This window comes from Sycon ciliatum, chromosome 5, assembly GCF_964019385.1.
Source record: "Sycon ciliatum chromosome 5, ocSycCili1.1, whole genome shotgun sequence".
Lineage (NCBI taxonomy): Eukaryota > Metazoa > Porifera > Calcarea > Leucosolenida > Sycettidae > Sycon > Sycon ciliatum.
Window position 1 is genome coordinate 6,159,511 of NC_088647.1, and position 22,631 is coordinate 6,182,141.

Here is a 22,631-nt window from a genome sequence, read left to right on the forward strand (position 1 = left end):
ACCGAAAGGAAAAATTGAGAACCTTGCCACTAGGACCGAGGCATGGTCTATTTTTAGCCTGATCGCCATCCGCGATCACCCTCGCTGCGCCGCCGCACTGATGCAGCGTCAAATACGTATGGTACAGGCAGCCTGTCTTGGCAGTCGTAGACCATGACACGCGGGCATGCCAGGCCCTGTCAAAGGACCCAAGCCGATCCCTGGCAGAGCTCGACACGGAGCTTTTCGCGACGTGTTTTGCGGGACAGGCCCTCCCCAATTGCAACATTTGCAAGAAGGTGATCATGCGTTCTACGTAAAGCTGTTGCTGTCTGCTGGAGTAAAACCAGGAGATGTGAAGCAAGTAGATCTAAATGGCCGACGTGGATTCTGCAGAATTACATTTTGCAGCACTGAAGTAAGGGACGATGTTGTGACGAAAGGCCTGCAGGCTAACGGAACGCCTTTGACCTTGGTGGTTGGAGATGGTGCTGTAGTGTCAGTCCATGCTTTTGGCGTGGCTGAAGACGTTTCCCTCCCCTCCATTGTCTCTGCAATCGAGAAATTCGGCACTGTGATCGGCAAACCAAAGCGGGAGGTGAAAACCATTGAAGCCTGTACCTTCACCACTGGAACGGTGTACGTCAGTATAGTACCGACCGTAGCTGTCCCCTCTGTGATTGTCTTGCCTGGCTCACACCAGAGAATCCGTGTATGGCACAAGGGTCAGACCCCAACATGCTATAAGTGTGGGTCAAGCCACCACGTGTCCAGAAATTGCACTCAGCAGATGCAACGGGGCAAGAACTCTGCATCTGGTACGCTGTACTCCAGTATGGTAGGGTCAAGCGCAGGTCAAGCCAACAACTCTGTGCACCACAGCTCTGAACCCCAGCCACCACCTCCAGTACTTGGCGCCTCGAGTACATCTACGGATGCAGAGTCAGAGATCTCATCTCGACCTCGTGAACCTTGTACGGACCCAGCACAACCCCACGCGGATCCAAAGGACAAGCAGAACACTAGGAATATATCGGAACTGTTGCAGCAGGCTCGCAATGAGACCACCAGTCCGAGCAGAACCCCAATGCAGGATATGAACAAATTCTGCAGAGGAAAGACAGCTCACCAGTCACCTGACGCTGAGGGCTTCACCCTGGCTTCTGGGAAACACACCTTCCCAGCACAGTCCAGGACTGCACTGCACAGCACTGAAGGATTTTCTGAAAGTAATGAACTGCCAGTTGGAAATGCAGATTCACAAGAGGATGCAGACAGCAGCCTGGCGAATGTTACAATCGGTGGGATAACCTTTGAGTACTGATTTGATCTTCTTTTACATAATCTATGACAGAGTCAAACCCAACTGCCAGACTCCAACCCACTTTTACAAGAACAGCCATGTCTTCACTTAACCCCCTTGCTGACTCATTTAGTCCGTCAGTTCCACTACCTTCTCCTACCCACCCAAGTGCACTTCGCGTTCTATTTCTCAACATCAGGAGCCTGCGTAACAAACTCAATGACATCCTACTGCTCACACAACAACTCAACGCCCCGGATATAGTCTGTGTCAACGAAACCTGGCTCGACGCCACTGTTTCGGACCAAGAAATAGCCCTGACTGGATATAGTGTAACACGCAGAGACCGTAGTGGTCGAGTAGGAGGAGGAGTTTGCATATACTGGAAGTCATGTCTTCCGGTAAAACCAAGAGACGACATAACAACTGATGGTGTGGAAAGTTGCTGGTGTGAAGTCGCTTGCAAACCCCGCAGTTGTCTTGTTGGAACGATCTACCGCCCTCCATCTGAACCTGTGGGTTACTGGGACAAGCTAGACGAACATCTTTGCGCTGCTCTAAGGCCACAGCCAAATGCTATCGTTTGTGGTGACTTTAATGTGAATATTGACCTAAGTGCCAGGGACCCTCAGTATCACTACTTATCTGACTTGCTGAACAGCTATGCTCTGCATCACGGTGTCAACAAGTCTACGCGATTTAGCTCAACAGGACAAGACAGCACCCTCGATTTGATACTGAACAATTTTGATCCTTCCACTACAGCGAAGATCATCCCGGTCGCTTTCAGTGACCATGCTGCCGTGGCCAGTGACTTTCACCTCATTGTGCCTCGTGGATCTGACACCACACGTTTATACCGCAACTATCACCGGATAAACCACGATCACTTCCGGCGTGACTTAACCCAGAAGAACTTGTGTAGTATTACCGGCAACCCAAGCGCCATGTGGACCGAGTGGTCTAGCCGGTTTATTGAGGTTTTGGATGTCCATGCCCCACTTCAAAGTAATCACAGAACGAAGAAGCCTTCAGTGCCATGGATTGACCGGCAATTGTTGTACTTACTACACAAGCGGAATAGGTTGCACCGAAAGTGGCTCTCTGCTAAGACACAGGAGACTCATGATGAATTTAGTACAGCCAGACGTGCGGCAACTAGCTACAACAGGACCCGGAAACAGGAATTCTACAACTCCAAATTTCAGCAATGTACTGGAAATGCCAGAGAGACTTGGAAAATAATCAAGGAGTTGACAGGCAAACAGTCGACGTACAGGGATCCACAGTGCACGGTGGATGCGATTCGAGACACTTTTTCGAAAGTTGTGGAAGATCCAGCTCGCCCTGCACAGCTACGCCTACCCCTTGGGCCTCCACCTGCGGTGCACTTCTCGGAATTCTTGCCAGTCTCCATTGCAACTACTCGGAAAATGTTGGAACAGTTGGACGCCAGAAAAGCCACTGGGAGTGATGATATTCCAGCAAGTCTCCTCCAGATGCATGCTGACATCCTGGCACCGTCACTCACGCTACTATTTAATAAGTCATTGAGAGAAGGACAATTTCCTGCGGCAATGAAGGTGGGTAAGATACGGCCTCTGTTCAAGGCTGGAGACCCCAGCCAACCCAAGAATTACCGACCAGTCTCCCTATTGCCGATAGTGTCGAAAGTGCTTGAACGTATTGTTCATAAGCAGCTTCTGCAGTACCTCAACACGAACAATTTCTTGCCTACTAGTCAGTTTGGTTACAGACACCAGCATTCCACAGCAGATGCCTTAGCGCTAGCTGTAGAGAACATTAATGAAGCACAAGCCGCTGGGCAGCACACAGGAGTAGCATTTGTCGACATGTCTAAAGCCTTCGACAAGGTAAAGCATAGCATTCTGGTTGAGGACCTCTTTGAACTGGGTCTCACTAGCACTGCTTTGCAATGGTTTTCAGACTACTTGATGTATCGCCGGCAATACGTGGAGACAGGAAAAACCAGAAGTACAACTTATGACAGCCAGTCAGGGGTTCCTCAAGGGTCAGTTCTCGGACCTTTGCTCTTCGTTCTGTATGTGAGGGATATTGCCGGCGACCTTGCCCCTCATGACGTCACCACTATTCAGTTTGCTGATGACATCTCGCTGCGTGCGAGCAGTCCACAGCCAGAAGTTGTCTCCCAGCGCCTCACTGCAGCAGTTCAGTACCTGGCCACTTGGTTGAAGAATCGTGGACTGATCCTTAACGAGACCAAGACGCAGATACTCGCCATACCACACCATAGAGCTGCAGCCCTCGACATCAATGTTGTATGCAATTCACAAGTCCTACCAGTAGTCACATCTGCCAAATACCTTGGCCTGCATTTTGACTCGGACATGAGTTGGACCACAATGGTGGACCATGTTGCTCGTCGTGTTGCCGGCAAAATTGCTGTCCTGCTGCGACATGCTTCCTCGCTGCCGTATCCATGCCGACTCACCTACTTCAGATCTATCGTTTTGCCTGAATTTTTGTATGCTTCTATTAGTTACTACCCGTATTTGACAGTTGCCCAGGAACAACGGCTACATAGGCTGTTCAAACGTGCCGCTCGGGCAGTCTGCAAGTCGCCACCGTGGACCAGTACTGCTCCCCTGCTAAATCGAATGCATGTATGTGATCTACAGGTTTCTGTGCACTTGAATATGTTTTGTTTCATCTGGCGATGTTTGCATGATGCATGTAGCACCCTGTTTGAGTCCTTTTTTGCTGTCGTGCCCTCAACTCGCACTCGGGGAGGCCAAAGCAACTTGCTTGTGGTCCCACCTGCTAGCACTGCTCGTTCTGCTAAGCGCCTAACGCACGCTGGAGCCATTATGTGGAATAGATTGCCACCAGCAGCAAAATGTTCAAATAGGTATTTGGATTTTAAATCTCAAGCCTTGCAGTATATATTATCAGCGACATAGGTTTTCCAATGCTTACTGGATTGATATCTGTTCGTTGCAACCAACCTTCCGTCTTTTTTCCTTTCTCTTTTTCTCTTGTATCTACTTTTTTCCACAATATCCTTTAACATGTAATTCACAGTGGGTCCAATGTTATTAGGCATTTTGCCTGTTTTGATTTCCACTATAAATAAAGTATACAACAACAACAACAAAGGTGGGGCACTTGGCCGGAGCGTGCACCTCGGCCTTTCGCGGCAAGCAGGCGAAAGAGAGTTTTTTTTTAATTTTTTTTACGAAAGTCCACTATATTCCCGAATATGTGCGAGAAGTGGTGGCGGGGCCAGGCTGCTCTGCCGACCTCAAAGGTCTCGGCGTCTACGCAGACAAAGCGCGCCATAATGCAGTAAAACCATGTAGAGAGGAGGAAGAGGGGAAATGAATAATAGTGAGAAACAAGGACAATGGGTAGATGGTCGTGAGAGAAGCAGAGTGAAAGATAACGTCACATTGTGGTAAGGGGGGGGGGGGAGGATGCTAGTGAGGCACTGGTCTAAACCGTTTCATAGGGCGTCGGTGGCTGCTTGCCAGTTCAGGTGCAGCAGATACTTGTTGCATTTTTCTTTGAATGATTGGAGCTGGCTGGGTTGCGGCCGTGCTGGTAGAATGGTCGCTGGTAGGCTGTTCCACAAGGGAATAATGCAGTCTGGGTAGGAACCCTGGAGGCTGCTACGAATGCGCACGGGCAGCGTCGACTTGAGCTGGAGCGGCTGGCAGTGGGCAGTCTCCGTGGCTAACCTAGTGGATCGACCACCCACTGGGCGGGGATTGGCTGGAGGTGGGAGGATGGGCTTCAGGGGGCTTGTTGTTGGAAGGTAAGACAGCTTGAACGTGAACGAAAGCGCAGCAACCAGTCGGCGGTGTTTCAGGCTGGGGAGCCAGGCGCCTGGGCCGATCACCTTCAGTGCCTTGTGCTGGATTTTGTCCAGTCTGGATGTACCTGACCCCATCCACACCAGGCAGCAGTATTCCATTGTTGGCCGCACGAAGCCTTTGTAGACTGCCGTGCGGCCGCTGGAGTCCAACAGGGGCGCAAACTTTTCTCAGGAAGTGTAGGCGTTGGGCAGCCTTTGAGGCCACGGCCCGGAGGTGTGCTGCGTAGGACAGTTGCGAGTCGAATGCTATGCCCAGAAGTTTAATTTCCTTCTCTTCAGGAACAGTCACTCCATTGAAGAGCACTGGTGGGACCGCTGGGGGAGACTTGCGGTGGTCGATGATGAGGGCCTGAGATTTGGATGGCTCGAAGGTGACCTTCCACTTGGAACCCCAGTGGGAGACGGCGTCCACTGCTTCCTGGAGTTGTGCTGCAGAGTCGGATATGCTGGCGGTGGCAGAGATGCACTGATACAGTGTCGTGTCATCTGCATACGTGGCAAGCTCAGCACCAGCAGGCAAGGTGTCCTCGCTATGCTGATGATACAACTTTGTACAGCTTAGTCACCTCCCAGCAGACCCCAACAGTCGCCGCGCAGTCACTGCAGGTGTCCGTTGACCGACTGCACGAGTGGGGTCGTACATGGAAAGTGATGTTTGAACCGACCAAATCCCAGGCCATGACAGCCACCCTCAGACGCACCGGCTTAGATCTCCCCCCACTCCTGTTTGGTGGCACACTGGTGCCCGAGACAACTACCATCACCCTCCTTGGTGTGAAGGTGGACGCCAAGTTGACCTTCAGCGATCACCTACGCTCCGTAGCCACCCGTGCACGCCAACGGCTTGGGGTCCTAAACAGAGCCGCCCACATACTCACCCCCGCCGGCCGGACGACCGTATACAAGGCGTTCGTACGACCAGTCATGGAGTATGCGCCTCTTGTATGGATGGGAGCTGCGCAGAGTCACCTCCAGCGTCTGAACAATGTTCAGCGCCGCGCGCTTCATGCTATCGGCCCTGGGGCACACCTACCCAGCCTGGCCATCCGCCGCACTGTTGCCTCGCTTGCCTGCCTGTACAAGCTGCACTACTTGCCTGGTCCTCCGCAGCTGCTCTCTGTGTTGCCACCGCGCCACATCATCTCTACCAACCCCAGAACTCGCAGCGAGCACGGTGCTGTCAGTGGCCATGACCACCAGCTCCAACACCAGCTGCCTGCATCTGCCCCGCTGGCACTGAAGCGCTCGTTCCCATACTGCAGCATCAGCGATTGGAACTCCCTCCCTGCCGCTCTCCTATCCCAGCCTCCCCACAGCAAGAGAATGCAATCATTCAAAACGAATGTTTACCGCCATCTTCGCAGCACAAACTGGCTCTGGGCAGTCGATTCCCTATGAATAGTATGACGCTAAGACAGTTTCTCCCCCACAATCGCTCGTGTTAAGCCTTGGTTTTTGCATCTTTCTCACCTGTACAGCTCTATCTTCTTCATTTTTCATTGCTTTTGGTGCGTGTTTTTGGCCGTGACGCCGAGACCTCAGGTCGGCAGAGTCATCAATGCCCCACCATCACTGCTGCGTCTCGGTGCAGCGCCTGCTCATTAGTTGTCACGTTTGTCCTAGTCTCCGTACCATTGTCTTTCCTTATTCTTTTCGAGCTGGTTATGTGAACGTAGTAAAAAAAAAAAAAAAAAAAAAAAAAAAAAAGTCATTTACGTACAGGAGGAATAACGTTGGTCCAAGGATGCTACCTTGTGGTTCCCCTGCTTGGATATGGTGCAGGGAGGACTCTTGGCCGCCCACAACAGCCTGCAGGCGCCGGTTGTGCAGGTAGCTTTCCAGCCATCCGAGAAGCGGGCCGTCTAGACCGTACACGGAAGCCTTATGCAGCAGGCCAGCATGGCTGACTTTATCAAAGGCGCCTGCTATGTCTATCGCCTAAACATGGGCGGCTCCTCCTAGGCCGGCTGCTCGGGACCATTCACAGTGGAGCTTGGTTAAGACGTCGGCTGTGCTCAGGCCCTTTCTGAACCCGAACTGTTTCGCAGAGATGACATTGTGGGACTCCACGAAACTGGTTATCTGACGATTGACAATTGTTTCCATCACTTTGGATATGATAGACAGCAGAGACACAGGTCTGTAGGGTTGAGGCAGGTTCTTGGATTTCTTCTTGTGAATGGGTGTGACTCTAGCTGTCTTCCAGGATGTCGGCATAACCATGCTGTAGAAGCTAAGGGAGAACAGTTTGGAGAGTGGCTTACTTAGGGGGTCGGCACACATCTTCAGAACTCGCGCGGGAATGCAATCCGGTCCAGTAGCTTTCGATGCATTTAGGCGCCGGAGTTCTCTCTTGACAGTGGCAGGGCGGAACCGAACCGTTGAGAGCTTTTCAGCCGTGCGCTGAGCAACGTGGGGGAAATCAGTCGCTGGTTGGTTGGCGGGGAAGTCGTCGGCGCCCAGGCTGCACTTTGAGGCGAAATACTGCCCAAAACACTCAGCTTTTTCAGCATTCGATACGCATTTTTTTTATTTTTTTTATTTTATACGAAAGTCCACTATATTCCCGAATATGTGCGAGAAGTGGTGGCGGGGCCAGGCTGCTCTGCCGACCTCAATTCCAAACCAGGCTGCGGCGTAAGAGTTGGGATGGACGTGTTTCTGCTGCTGCCACCTGCTTGCTTGATGGTAGACCACCAGGAGCGGTCACTCAGGCTAGCTTTGGAGAGCTTAGTACGCAGGGTAGCCAGGCGGGCCACCTTGGCATGCTGGAGGATGTCATTACAACGTAGAGTGGCTGCTGAGGCTGTCTGCCGCGCTGCTGTTGACTTCTGCCGTCTGGCAGTAGCCCAAGCCCTCTCTTTTGCTTTTATGGCATCCGTGCACTCAGGGGTCTACCAAGCTGGATCCGTCGGCCGGGATGTGAGTTGCCGGGATGGGATGAAACGTGACATACCCTGGAGGATAACTTCGGTGATGTTGGCGCACGACTCATCAGCGCTGGTGGTGAAGGCAGTTGACCAGTCATAGGCTAGGAAAAAGTGACAGAGGCGGTTCCAGTCTGCTTGGTTGTACCGCCAGACAGTGCGTGTGGTTTTTGGTTCACGGAACGCAGAGATAGGGAAGTCCATGGTGAGGACAGCGTGGTCAGAGGACCCCAGTGGGGCATGGCATTTCACCTGAACCGGTTCACTGAAGTCAGACATCACAAGGTCCAGGGTGTTGTCTCCACGTGTGGGGATGTTGACATGTTGCTCCAGGCCATGAACATAGCAGAGTTCCTCGGCTGCTTCTCCTGCCGAGGTAGTCTTGGTGCTCCCTAGCCATGCTGCATTGTGGACATTGAAGTCCCCTGCGAGGATAACATAGTCACCGTGGCTGCGGGCCTCATCTAGGTGGGTATCAAGGTATTCGATCAGCTCGGTGTCTGTCCCGGCTGTGGAGCCTGATCGGTAGAGTGCACAGATAACTGGACCGGCTAGCTGTTGATACAGATATCCATATCACTTCGTGGTGTTCCGTGCTGAACCGGTCCAGGTGCTGGAAGGCCATGTTTGATTTCACCCAGATGGCAACTCCGCCTCCATGAGCGTTTCTGTCATGTCGGATTGGGGGAGCGTATCCGGACAGACAGACCTCACTGTCAGTGACCTTTGCGGTTGAGAATTTTTGTCTCCGTAACAGCGATGACATCAGGTGAGGAGCACTTTGCAACATGTGCAAGTTCACCAAGCTTTGACTTTAGGCCAAAAGCATTGGTGAGTAGGAGCCTGAGGAAGCGCTTCATTGGTGAGAGTGCAAGCACTAAATCAACCGAAATTTGCCGCCGCCACAATCACGGCGCCTGCAGCGGCCCATATCGCTTTCGACACGCCTGCCTCTTCTGCTCAGGCTCGCACGCCGTGTCAGCCTGTCCAGCCAAGATATAAGAGCGAACAGCAATCAGCCCCGGCACCACTTTCTTGCATTCACCCGCCCCCTAACACCCCTATGAACATTGCTGCATTACACCCCAACACCAGTAGTATAGGAGGAGGGGGTTCTGGCTCACCTTCCAGGTGAGCCAAAATCGACTTTCTCGATCGGTCCTTCGGGCCGCTCTCGAAAGTCTCCCCCTCCCCCTATACTACTTTAGAACGAGGTCTGTCTCGTTGTCCAGGAAACGACCAATCAGCGACATTCCCGCCAAGGGCCTTATCAGAGTTTAAAGCCCGCTCAATCGTTATTTTACTACTCTTGATGACGCGTCGAGGGCCTTGGATTAGTTTAAAGCCCGCTGAATATACTCTAAACTGGTGGGTACAACTCCCTGTATGCATAATAGTACGGTGCAGATAATGAACTCTGCATAACGTGTACGGTGTACTACTAAAAGCTACGCAATTCAGAAGTGTGTACGGTTTTTGCCTCCCGTATTCTTTCATCTGTACGAATTTTCTTTGTCAACAGCTTTCGTAAACCTATAAAAAGCGAGGATCAAAGTCATTACAGTTATCGACAAGGGGCTCTCAAAGCCCCTAAATAGCTCCACAAGCTACATACATGTATATGAATAAGAATGAAGCTCGCAATAAGAGCCCAGCATTTCATTTGCTTCCATTCTACTTTTAGTAGTCCTCAGTGGTGCTGAGTTACCATAACTTACCAGAAGAAAATATTCTTTCATACCACACCAAGTCTCTCTGCACACAAACCACAAAACTACCCAATATAGTGGTACACAAGTATAATGGAAGTGAGATAATGCATGTAACCTCGTTCTAAAATAGTTAGTGCATGGCAGGGAGGGTCTTATGGCTTGTTTGTGCCCTTCAGGTTAGCCCTCGGGCCTACGGCCCTCAGGCTAACCTGTCGGGCACTAACAAGCCATAAGGCCCTCCCTGCCATGCACTAACCTATAAATACTAAAGGATAGACACCCAAGTACTAATATTACAACTCCAAGTACTAATTTTACACCTCCAAGTACTAATTTTACAACTCCAACCACTGATCCCATGTTGGCTCAACCCAGTTCCAGAAAAGTGAGTCAACTTGCTGTCTCCGAGAAAATCGGAAGTGAGCCAACTTCAGCTTTTTCACTTACCCCATCTTGGCTCACTTCGAGGACTGATGTGGGATCGGTTTCTGAGCCAACTTCGGGTGGTTCAGCTTTGGGTGAGGATCCTAATTATTCTGTATTAGAGGAACGGTTTCCATAGGTATAACCAACGATTCTACACAAACTTTCCAATATGACAAGCAAGAAACCAACCCCGTTTGACACAGCTGCTATTCTCACTGACTCCATTGATTGTCGAATTACAATCAAGGATGGGAATAAATGTGGATCACTGACAATCAATGATAAGGAACCATACATAAAATTCACTGATGAGACAAATATCATGAATGTTGTGAAGAAAGGACAAGAGGACTCTCTGAAATTTTCTTCTGACAGTGACATTTGTAAATCCATCCGTCGGATCGAGAAGCAGATAGAATCCGAAGGAAATGTGTTTAGAAGCAGAATTAACACAGCAAAGTGTGACCACCCAATACTGTTTCTCCAGATTTCTCCTGATTGTACAATCTTTAATGAGGACAACAAACCATCAAAAACCAACAAGATCAAGCAAGGTGACACCGTCAATGGTATCGTTCACCTGAAGTGGGTTTACAAAGACAAGACCGATGACACTCTCAGTCTCAAACTTGTTGTTGTTGCTATAAAGCATTTCCAGAAAGAAGAAGTGAAATTCTCAGCAAACGATTTGTAAAAATAGTCAAACAATCCACAAAAACAAAAAGCAAAAAATATTTTTTTAGAAGTGAAATCATGGATGCCTGGTTTGATGACGACTACTCCACAAACAAAGAAGAAGAAGTGATGGATACATGGATAGATGATGAACACTCTACCAGGAAAGATAAGATGATAGCGGACTACATTGACTATAGAAACCAGGAATGGTTTCCTACAGATATAGAATTGATGATTTTGGAAAATGAAGTAACTCCAGAGAATCTTGAGGTGTATGAGATGAAGAAAAATGATCTGTATGATACATCTTTCTTCGAAGAAATAGAAAAATCCAAAACCAGAACAGGAATCGAAACAAGGTTGGAGATAACCCTGAACAAGGTTGGTTTACAAAAATATCTTAGCAAAACCCCATTCAACAATCTTGTTGATAAAATTCAGAGGATCAAGGAAGTAGCAAATAAAGAGAAAAAAGTCAAAGTGAGTTATCCATTCCTACTTTCGAAACTCATTGATGATGAAGATGATGTGATCAAGATCAAACCATTCATTCCAAAGTGTAAAACGTCACAACAAAGACTTGATGCTATATGGGAGAGTTCGAATGTGTAAGAAAAAGTAAAAAAAATGTCTTTCTTTCTTTTTCCTTTTTTTCCTTTTTTTTCTTTCTCATGATCACTGGACGAACTGCTTCATCATATCCGGAGCATAACTCATGAATGAAATGCTACTATCAAACCCCTCCTCAGCCAGATATCTTGGTATTTCATGGTGTCCGAACGCTAACGTGCTACATCCATCTTCTATGATGTATCGTTTTGTGTCCAATGGTGATAAGGCTATCTTATTTTAACCGTTTCTCCGAAAATAACGTGACTATGACTCCGGAGTGTTGTTGTTTGCGCCGGTATTCTCACTCACAACACAGAGTCTGAGGTTTATAGAATATTATCACTAGGAGAAGACTGTATCCATTGCAAACTGATTGCAATACTTCAGAAAGGCTAGCTACTACCTGGTAGTAACAGAAACAGCCAAAGACAAAGAACCCAACAACTGCACCAGCAAGCTCTTTCCTTGCACTAACCCCAAACACATCAAAATCAAGCAGCAAAATGCAAATCCGCACGCGTGTTTGCCGGAACTGAACTTCCGTAGCGCAGCTGATCATTGCGGCTGCACGGGACGACCTTCCCGCCACAGTAGGGCAAAGAACTATGCTGCAGTATGCATGGAACTAGCAAAGAATGCATGCAGCACACCAGCATGCTGTCCCTACGCAGACGTCTAGTCTAGCGTGAATTCATGAGAAACATGAGGTGTAATATGAAAGGCAATGCAGCAGTTATGAATAGGGACATCAACAGGACACAACACACAGTAGTCATGAGCAGGCTGAGGTAACCATGGTAACTGAGGGCCGGGGAACAGTACAGACATGTGCACAACAGCACCTAGGTTTACTACTACCCAAGGTTATTCATGTCTTGGTCTAAACTGAGCAAGTTACTAGTGGAGATCTGCGGGGTGACTTGGTCGTACCAACATCCTCCCCCCGGTGACGTCTTCAAACGTCACCCTCATTCAGAACGTCCAGCACACAGATCTTTGACACCGGCCTGCGGTATGTCCCGGACGCTGTCTTGACGTCGGCCACTCTGACATGTCCATCGGTGCCGGGATAGACGGCCGTAATGGTACCTTTCGGCCAGCTGCCTCTGGGTAGGTCTCTGTCGGCAATCACGACTATGTCATTGACCTTGACTTCTTTCTGCTGTCGCTGATGCCACTTCGTCCTTCTCGTCAACGTCGGCAGGTATTCACGCAGCCACCTCCTCCTTTTCCCAGCACGAAAGCGACCTGGGCACTCCCGTCGGCGAAGGTGACTCTGAGGTAGGCTGCAGCCGCAAAGGCCGACTCGCTGGCGTCTCCAAAGACGTGTAGTTGAACTTGGGCTCTCTTGGTCATATCTTCACTGTAGGGGCGTGGCACAGACAGCTCGCTCAGCTTGAGTAGCATTTGCCACCACTCTTTCCAGCGTGTCACGAGGTCATCCGGCAGCGGCTGGTCCCAGCTGACTCCGGTGCGCCATGTCCGCTGGAGAAGTACCTTTGCCGATACCGTGTGAAACGCCAGGTAGCCAAGCGGATCAAATACTGACATGCACATGCGTAGCACATGTCGCTTTGTCGGCTGCGTCACTTCTGCTTCTTGTGTCACCAGTCGTGCACTTAGCTTGAAGCTGAAGATGTCCTCCCGCAGCATCCATTTGAGGCCAAGGGTCTTCTCGGTCGGGGTGTCCGCTTCACCGCTGTCGATCGTGAGAGCGCTGTCGGACCTGAGCTCGGGTGGCACGCTTGCTAGGACCTCTGACGAGTTGCTTACCCAGCTACGAATGGTGAACCCGCCGGCTTTGTGGATCTTGACGACTTGAAGCGCTCTGGCGACAGCTGTCTCCACGGTTGGCGTTGAATCGAAGTAGTCGTCCATGTAGTGCTTGCGGTTGATTGCGTAGACAGCTTCTTCGTGGTTGTCCCTGAACTCCTCAGCATTCCTCCGCATCACGAACTGGGCCGAGGCAGGCGAGCATACCGCTCCGAACGTCATCGCCTTCCTTTGGTACGCGTCCAGCTCTCTATCACGTTTCATGCCTCGCCAAAGGAAGCGTTGGGATGGTTGATCTTCTTCCCGAATCTGAACCTGGTGGAACATCTGCTGTATATCGCCGCCGAAGGCAATACGGTGCTCCCTGAACTTGAATAGAACGCCGGTGAGAGAATTCAGGAGATCCGGACCCGGAACCAGGGCGTCGTTTAGGCTCATGCCGTTGCTTGAGGCTGCCGCGTCGAAGACTAGTCGCAGCTTCCCTGGTTTGTTCGGGTTCGTGACACCAAAGTGCGGCTGGTACCACTTGCGCTCGTGGAATGCTGTCTCCTCTTCTGGTGTCAGCTTGAAGGCATAACCGGCAGCCAGGTACTGTTCGATCTTACTGCAGTACGCGTCAGCGAAGACTTGATCCCTGTCCATCTTTCGCTCGATGGAGAACAGCCGCCGGAGGGCCATGGGCTTGCTCTCTGGTAGGAGTATGCCACTTTCTCTCCACAGGAGTCCGGTTTCCCAGCGGTCTCCGACTCGTCTGGTGGTCGATTTCATGATCCTCTCAGCTCGCGCTTCCTGTCGGGACCGGATCTTAGTGCTGGTGACCTTGACACCAAACGAGCCTGTGGTGAAGAAAGACTTGACGAGCAGATGTAGGTCGTCATCGAAGCAGCCATCTTTGATTTGCGCTGACAGGCTGCTGTGGGCGTTTTCGGTGCTGAGGTCATCGACTCTGCCGTGGATTGCCCAGCCTAGCTTGCACCGCGTGGCTACCGGCGATCTGGGCGGTCCCTCGACCCACTCTCGGGGCATGATCAGGTCACAATTGTCCTGCCCGATGAGCATTCTGGGCTTCTGCATATCCTCCACTGTCAGATCAGCGTCTCGGAGGTGTTTCCAGTGCTGGCAGGTGCTGTTGACGTCGAGGTCTTGCTTGGGTAGATCCAATGTAACGGTTCGTATATCGTTCAGGTAGAACTCCTGCCCGCTTCCGAACACCGAAACCTCCACCTTCCTGGAGTTGTTGTCAGTCTGGCTGGTGTCGTCCGTCCAGGTCAGTGTCAGCGGGCAGTGCGTCCCCTTGGCACCGATCTCCTTGGCTAGGCTAGCGTCAAGCAACGTGACTGTAGATGCTTCGTCGAGCAGAGCGAACGTGTGGACCGTCCCCTTCGTGCCTGTGACGTTGATGGGTACTGTGCGCAGCATCACCCTCCCACTGTTAGGTCGTCGAGTTGCGTTGCACGGCGCTGGCTGGTCCCCCGTCCTCTCCTGCGTGCTCGGTTGCGGCAGATGGAGGAGTCGGTAGTGTAGCCTTTCGCACCCGTCACGTCCGCACCGTGCTTTCTTCGGGCAGTCCCTGACTTGGTGTCCACAGCCAAAACAGACGAAGCAGCGGTTCTCATTCTTGATCCACTTCCACCTGTCCTTGACTAGGGCCTTCTTCAAGGTGTTGCAGTTGGCAGCGGAGTGCCCGGCTTTCTCGCAGAAACCACATTGTTCTTCTCGTGCGGTGAAGGTGTTCCCACGGAGGCCGCCTGGTCGCCTGCCAGATGGCGGCTTTTCAGCTCTGTCAGTGGCGGTGAGTCTTCTGACGTGGCTGATAGCGTCCGCTCGTTGTGATAGCCATTCGGAGAGTGTTGCCAGGGTCACTCCGGTCTGTTGGGTATGGACGAACTCCCCCCATTGCCGCTTCAGGCTGTTGGGAAGTTTCATGATCACTTCCTGCCGCAGGGTGGGATTTGTGAGATGTCCGGTATCGTTCATGAGCTGCATTGTTGCGACGAGGTTGCCGACCGCATTTGCCGTGTTGATGAGGGCCTCGAAGTCCTCTTCTCCAGCTGGCTTCAGTTTCTTGACGCCGTCAATTATGGTCTGTATCACCTGCTCTGGCTGCCCGAACCGCATTTCCAGAGTCTGCATGACACGATCGACGTTATCAGGTACGATGAGCATGGCTTTGACGGTGTCCTTAGCCTTCCCTTTGAGGGCTTTCTGTAGCCTGGCCATATTCTCCGCATTGGAGAATTTGCATTCACTCGTCGATGACGTGAACATATGGCGGAACATCGGCCAGGACGCCGGGTCGCCGTTAAACTCTGGGAGGTCCTTTGCGGTGGACTGTCGGGCGACTATCTTGTGAAGGTCGCTGCCAGTATCTTGGGAGCCATGTCTCTGCGTGGCTGTCGTCAGGTGTCCGGCCAAGGCTTCCGCAAGCTGGCTGACAGCTGTCACTACTGAAGTCTGAGCGGCCTGGGCCGGGGTGTGCTCTTCATCTGTGATTGGCTGGTCCCTAGCGCGTGCTGCAGGCGGCAGGCGTTCTGTCGGCTCAGCCTTGTCGCCAAGGGACTCCACATCCTCAGTATCTTTCGGGACGGGTTGGTGGTACTCAGCTGGAGTCCGGCGGTGGTATGACGATGACTTGTCCACAGACCTCGCTCCCCTGAGTTCTGCAGGTCGAGGCTCGTACTCGTGGACGGCGTGGAATCGAGCATCGTTACCAGGACTACCCGTGTCAGTCACGGTATCACGTCTCTGTTCGACTGCCCGGTCTGCAGGGCTACCTCGCGCTGCGCATTCCTCTAGGAACAGCTGGCGCCACTGGTCAGCTTTCCTTTGCTGCTGCTCCGCAGATTGCCTGGCTTGACTCAGGAGCTCACGTAGGTGATCCTTGTCACCCTCCGCGCGCGCAGCCTGCTCCTCGATCTCCTGGAGTTCTTCGCGTGACCGCTGTCTCTGGCAGGCCATCGCCTCGAACTCTACCTTGCGCTGCTCCGATACGCGCTTCATCTTGTCGAGTTCAGCCCGCAGTTCGGTGTTGCAATCATACAGGTCGCTGTTCTCAGCTTGAGCTGTGCTCTTCAACCGGTGGAGGTCTAGCTCGCGACGTGTTCGCCGCAATTCAGACTGAAGGTGTTGCACGACAAGATCCTTCTCATGACTTTCGTCAGCGGACTGTTGTAAACTTTGCTGCAGGCAATCAATCATCCGGTGTGCGTGACTGAGTGCGTCTTCGTTGGCCTGTGACTGTGCATTGTGTGCGGTTACAGCTGACTGCTCAGGGAGATTCACAGGTTCAGGACTACCCTGCAGTGCTTGGAGCGGTGATGGCGCTAAAGCTAGCGGTGTGGCATCTGCGCGTTCTGCCATGCTGTACGGAATGTGTGAAGAGGCACTAGTACCTTGCTCTACCTGCTCCGTGCGCTGTGTACCGGTACTTACTGAGTCTGACACTAAAATTGAGTTTTTGCCAACTCCTTGAAGTCGCTCTACTGTCCTACCGCTTGTAGAACGGGACTTGACTGTACGTGGGTCGCAGACACTATCTGCACTCAGGTCTATCAAGTCCGGGTCACTAGTTTGCCCTGACTGTACGGATTTAGCAGGATACAACACGCTCACCTCATCGCTGCCATTTGCAGCTGTGGGCGCTTGCATTTCAGATCGTCGCTCTTCCTCGAACACTTCCTCTCTCATCGCGGGCGATGAAGACTTCGGTGTGCCAGAGCGTCTGGACGCCCTCTCGAGATTCAAGCTGGCCAGGTCAGCCTCCGCCTCTGCGACCCTCTTTCTCGCTTCTAGCAGGGCGCACCTTGCTTCCATCACTGATGGCGCACTTCCTGACGTGCGGCTTGATGCGAGCGACGGTGTCTGCCTGTTGAAGCTGGTTCTTGGACTGGTCGCACTCTCTTCGTCCTCAAACCCCAGTCGCCTGGGAGCAACTCCCTTGGTTGAACGAGCACTCGTTCTTTGTTCCTCCGCCATTCGCGATCCGGCTCGAAGGACCAATGTTTGCGCCGGTATTCTCACTCACAACACAGAGTCTGAGGTTTATAGAATATTATCACTAGGAGAAGACTGTATCCATTGCAAACTGATTGCAATACTTCAGAAAGGCTAGCTACTACCTGGTAGTAACAGAAACAGCCAAAGACAAAGAACCCAACAACTGCACCAGCAAGCTCTTTCCTTGCACTAACCCCAAACACATCAAAATCAAGCAGCAAAATGCAAATCCGCACGCGTGTTTGCCGGAACTGAACTTCCGTAGCGCAGCTGATCATTGCGGCTGCACGGGACGACCTTCCCGCCACAGTAGGGCAAAGAACTATGCTGCAGTATGCATGGAACTAGCAAAGAATGCATGCAGCACACCAGCATGCTGTCCCTACGCAGACGTCTAGTCTAGCGTGAATTCATGAGAAACATGAGGTGTAATATGAAAGGCAATGCAGCAGTTATGAATAGGGACATCAACAGGACACAACACACAGTAGTCATGAGCAGGCTGAGGTAACCATGGTAACTGAGGGCCGGGGAACAGTACAGACATGTGCGCAACAGCACCTAGGTTTACTACTACCCAAGGTTATTCATGTCTTGGTCTAAACTGAGCAAGTTACTAGTGGAGATCTGCGGGGTGACTTGGTCGTACCAACAGTTGTCATTTCTCGATGGAACACGGATTGATCCAAGAGACAATTTCGGAAATCATCATGTGTGATAGTTTTCTTGAGCACTGCTTTTTTCACCCCCTTTGCTCTTTTTCCACTTTCCTCACCAGAGTAACTGTACATCTTGGAACGAAGTCCTACAAACTCAGTGATCAGTTTTCCACCGAGTTCATCTTTGAACAGGCCAACAACTTTCTTGTTTTTCTCGGAATATAACGGATGTGATTGATCATAATTGCTTGTATCATACTTCTCAAGAAACTCACTCATGTCATGAAACAGATCATCAGTAAAGAAATGAAGAACCAAGCTGTCTGTATCGGTGTACAAGAGTCTCACATCAGAGCCATACATCACTTTCAGGTGATTGTAGTAAAAGTCATACATGAGTGTCTTTGAGAGATCCAAAATCGACATCCCAACATATATGGGCTTGTTGAGGACGACCTTTGTCCTGTTACTTTGTACCCCGATCAGGTCATCGTTGAAGATCACATGGCGGTTGTACGTTGGTTTGGCAACAAGCTGTTTGATTTTCTTCTCCTCACGACTTCTCAGCAATTTTATGTTGACTCTCCTCCGAACGTTCTCCATAGTTTTCCCGAACACCGCATTGTTCATCAGTTTATAGAAGTCCTTAGAGAAATCATCCTTTGCCTTCTTCCGGAGGTCTGTATTCTTCTCGATGTAGTTTCTCATCCACGGTGTCTGAGTAAATTTCAGAGCACGATGAATTTTGACACAACGTAGTCCGAGCTGAGTGTAGAGTTTCAAGTTTCGGTAATGGAGAACGTACTTTGTCTTGCCCCTCAAGTTTGGTACAAGTTTGAGAGCATCTACTCCGGAAGAATTGAGTTTATCAACAAGCTCCTGCTGGTATGGAGATAGCATGTCCTCATTGACGGAAAGACATTCCGGAGCAACTGGATAATCGTTGTGCTTCTCATGAAGTTCGTGTGGATATTCCAGATCACACTCGACGATATACCCCGATGAGGAATCATCTTGAGTATTCAGTATCTTGTTCAGGAGTTTCTCTGATGGTTTCTCCCTCCGAAAATCAGACACTGGGAGATGCTGTGACATTGCCCAACCATAGAGATTGTTGGCATCGAGATACTGGATAAATGACGATGGCTGATCAGCATCAAATTTCTCCTGATAGTGATTATTAGCAGCAGCATATCGTTGTGAGACCATCGACACACCACCTCTCATTCCTGATTCTACAAACAAGTGCTGATCATAGTCTGTTAGTAATTCCAAGGACACACCTGAGTACATCAACAGAGCATCCCAGGCGGCAAATCCAGGCAGAGTGTAGTAATTTGCTGGATCCAGCTGATACGTTCTGACAGCTTCTACTCTGAAATTCTCAAAGATGTCAGCCAAGAGAAACACGTCGGTCTTGAGATACAAGTCGTGATAATCACCAAGAGTCTGACAGTCGAATTTCATCCACATTGTCTCAGCATGTTTGTAGTCATCGTCACTCACCCCCTCATCAGACAGTGAAGAATACTTGGTCCGCCCAGTTAAAATTGGCGCTTATCTTCACACTTGTCTCAGGAAAGAAATACGAATATTTGAAGCAAGCAACGATCACAAAGCACTATATATTATACATGATAATTTACATGTCAGTAAGCAACTCAGTCGAAAATTCAAGCAAGTTACACATCCTCCTCGCCACTATCGTCGCTGGAGGAAGAGCTCAAAACGTACCATCTGGACAGCTGCTGCACGGGTCGTTTCATAGCTTGTTCCACTTCTCCTCGTCTCGAATCAGGGTCAAAGGCAGTGCGGGCCTGTCACCTTCCCATGAGAAGCTGAGTGAGACTGCCCGCATGTTGACTGTAAGTGTTATCCCCGTTCGTCGCAATAATGTGTCTTTGTTTGAGATGAAAAGGCCACGCCATATCAGTGTCCTTTTTTCTAATCCCCTCTTGCGCTTGTCGTACTTGCTGATCAGCACCCGTAGATCTACGCACGCGAGCCGCTGGTGCTTGAAGATCTACATGCAGCGCAGTGATAGCTTCCGCTTGATATAGCACCTGTGCGTACTGCACCTACAACGCCGTGCACCAGGCTTTTCGGCTAGTTTCCTGAAAGTCCGTTGCACGAGTGTTTCCCTCAGGACTTGGTTTTTTCTTTGATTAGCTCCTTTGCCCTGTCCTCTGTGAGCTTCAAAGTGTGTTCGCCGGATTGGTCTCACTTACTGGAGATATCGACATGAGCTGCAGTTTCTTCGTCAGCGATGTGCTGGTGATAGCCCTTCACAAGGCGCTGTACTGCGCAAGCACTGAAATTCAAGCTCGCGAAGCGCTTTTTCAGCTTTTCTATACCTTCCCGGGGTAAACAATCCTTGCCATCAGACAGCTGGAAGTAGACAGAAACTGTCTTCTCCATCGCTCTGAAATGTGAACATCCTGACCTATTTTACGGACTCGAGCGGAGGTTGCAGTGTTTTCTTGCGCTGACGGAAGTGTTAGTCGGCGGCAGCTCCGTCAAAAAAACTCAAACGAACCGATCGCAACTTCTGCGATTGTTTGTGGTGCCATGTCGTCGGATGCAATGGTCAATGGTTATGTTCGGATGGTGAATCGGTGGTTCCATGCCGTGTGGCAAAGGCAGAACACCAAAAACCCAAGTGAGAAGATGAGCGCCAATTTTAACTTGGCGGACCAAGTAGAACTTACTCTGTGCTGGTAGCTGAGTCTCATCGAACCTGGAGAAGCTGTTCATGTACTCATAGGGGTATACTCCTTTCCTCATCAACAGCTGATGGTTTGGCAACGTCTTGGTGTGAGTGAATGACTCATCTGGTGTCGTTTTCACCAGGCTATCGAGTGACGCATTGAGAAACTGGCAGCTGTCGATGAACCGGAACTGTCTCCATGTGAATGAGATGAATTTCTCCATGTTGTTGGGAATGACTGATATCTCACCCACAGTTTTACTCTTACACACACCATCCTTATCCGTGTATGTGACGGTCTCAACATCTGTCTTGCCGATTGCTCCGATGAGATGATGACTGTCATAGCCTTTCAGGTTGTGAAAAACCACAGGGATGTGCTGCTTGTATGGATAAATTCTGAGTTTGATGTTACAGTCATTGTGTGCGACACCGCGGAAATCACCAGTGATGTGGTCGTGATCACGGACTCTGTCCTCACCAAGTTTCTTTTTACAAATCCAACAGTCTTCTGTCTCTCTGAACAATTCTTCTTGTTCCTTAGTGAGATCCATCGGTGCTGGATTATTGAGTGCTGATTGGATTTTCTTCTCCTCATCTTTGAGTTTCTCAAAGAATACATCCATGGCATCAGCACCCCGGTAGAAACACTGACTTGTCATCACTCCGTCAGAACGTACCACGACATAACCAAAACCACAAGGAACATGTTGTGAATCCCGGCTGGTTTGTTGGCTTTTCACTCCATCAATTTTCTTGATCAGTGCCTCAGTGTCAGCATAGATGGCATAGGGACATTGTAGCATTTTGTGATGATTAATGAACCTTAGTGTTGGTAGATTTCCATCGTCATCCGGTTCTGGTAGTACCATGTGTGCTGATAATCCAGTGACATTATCACAATACTCCTGATGATTGCTCAGGGATTTCTCTGTGTTGTGTGGTTGGAGACATCTTGTACAGAAGAATTTCCTGGCTTTATGCTTTGACTGATCGTAGCACAATCTGCTGAAATCTTTGATCCAACAGTAGTGATTCTGATCTTCTTTGTGGTATAGTAGAAGATTGATCACTTTCTCACCTCTTTTCTTTGTCAGCAGTAGTGGATAGATCACGTTATCCTCATACCCAAAAACATTGATAGCTAGGCTGTTTTGCTTCTCGACTTTGGAAATTTGACTCAGTGGTGTTGGAAAATCGATTCCGAACAGATCAAGTTTGTTGCTATAGTCTGTATACTGAGTTACCTGGTCACCATTTTTCTTTGCTGGATACAGAGCTGAGAGCAGTGCCCACATCAGACATTTATCATCCTTATTCTTGACATTGATGATTGCCTTCTTTTTCTTGAGCTCGTTCGGTAAATCAATGTAGGATTTACCTCTCATTGGCTGATATGCTGCTACATCAACATAAAATCTGGTGATGTGATTGATGTGCCAGTTTGATCCATTCTGTATCCACTTATCGATATTTGTATGCATTTGTGTGTGTGCCGTTTGAATACCGTTATCAATCTCATGAGATGTTGTGACTGTCATTGGTCCACTCCTGAAGTATGGTGTGTCTGTGGTTGTTATGTCATCTCCTTTCTCCATTTCTACTTGTAATGTCAGACTGACTTTCACACCCTTGAGATTTTCCAGTTCTTTCTGTATCAATGTTCTCAGTGGGATGTTGATACTATCAAAGAATATATACAGATCTGGATGATTCTCTTTCGGTTCATAGATGAACGATTTCAGAATCCCTTTGGGTACTGACTTTGAGACTGTGAACGGTGGTGTGACAATCGGTTTCCTCTTCCGATTCTCCCGATTCTTCCGATTCTCCCGATTCTTCCGAATTCGTTTCTTGAGAAGTTCCCGATTCTTTCTTTGCTCTAATTTTTTGTGAATCCACTGGAGTTGTTTCTCAGTCTTGAGTTTCTTCCCATCATAGTTGATAGTGAGTTTGCTCAGGTCAAATTCCATCTTTACACTACACAAAGATTTTTTCGATCA

At 49.9% G+C, this 22,631-nt stretch overlaps 1 protein-coding gene across 1 annotated transcript; it reads right to left on the bottom strand.

Moving 5' to 3' along the window:
* Positions 1-17,373: 17,373 nt before the first annotated feature.
* LOC135816547 (uncharacterized) lies at positions 17,374-19,394 on the bottom strand. Its single transcript, XM_065329743.1, has 2 exons — positions 18,038-19,394; positions 17,374-17,384 (listed from the first exon to the last, which is right to left on the bottom strand). Exons 1-2 carry the CDS (start codon positions 19,392-19,394, stop codon positions 17,374-17,376), a joined length of 1,368 nt encoding a protein of 455 aa, XP_065185815.1.
* Between the last annotated feature and the right edge of the window lie 3,237 nt (positions 19,395-22,631).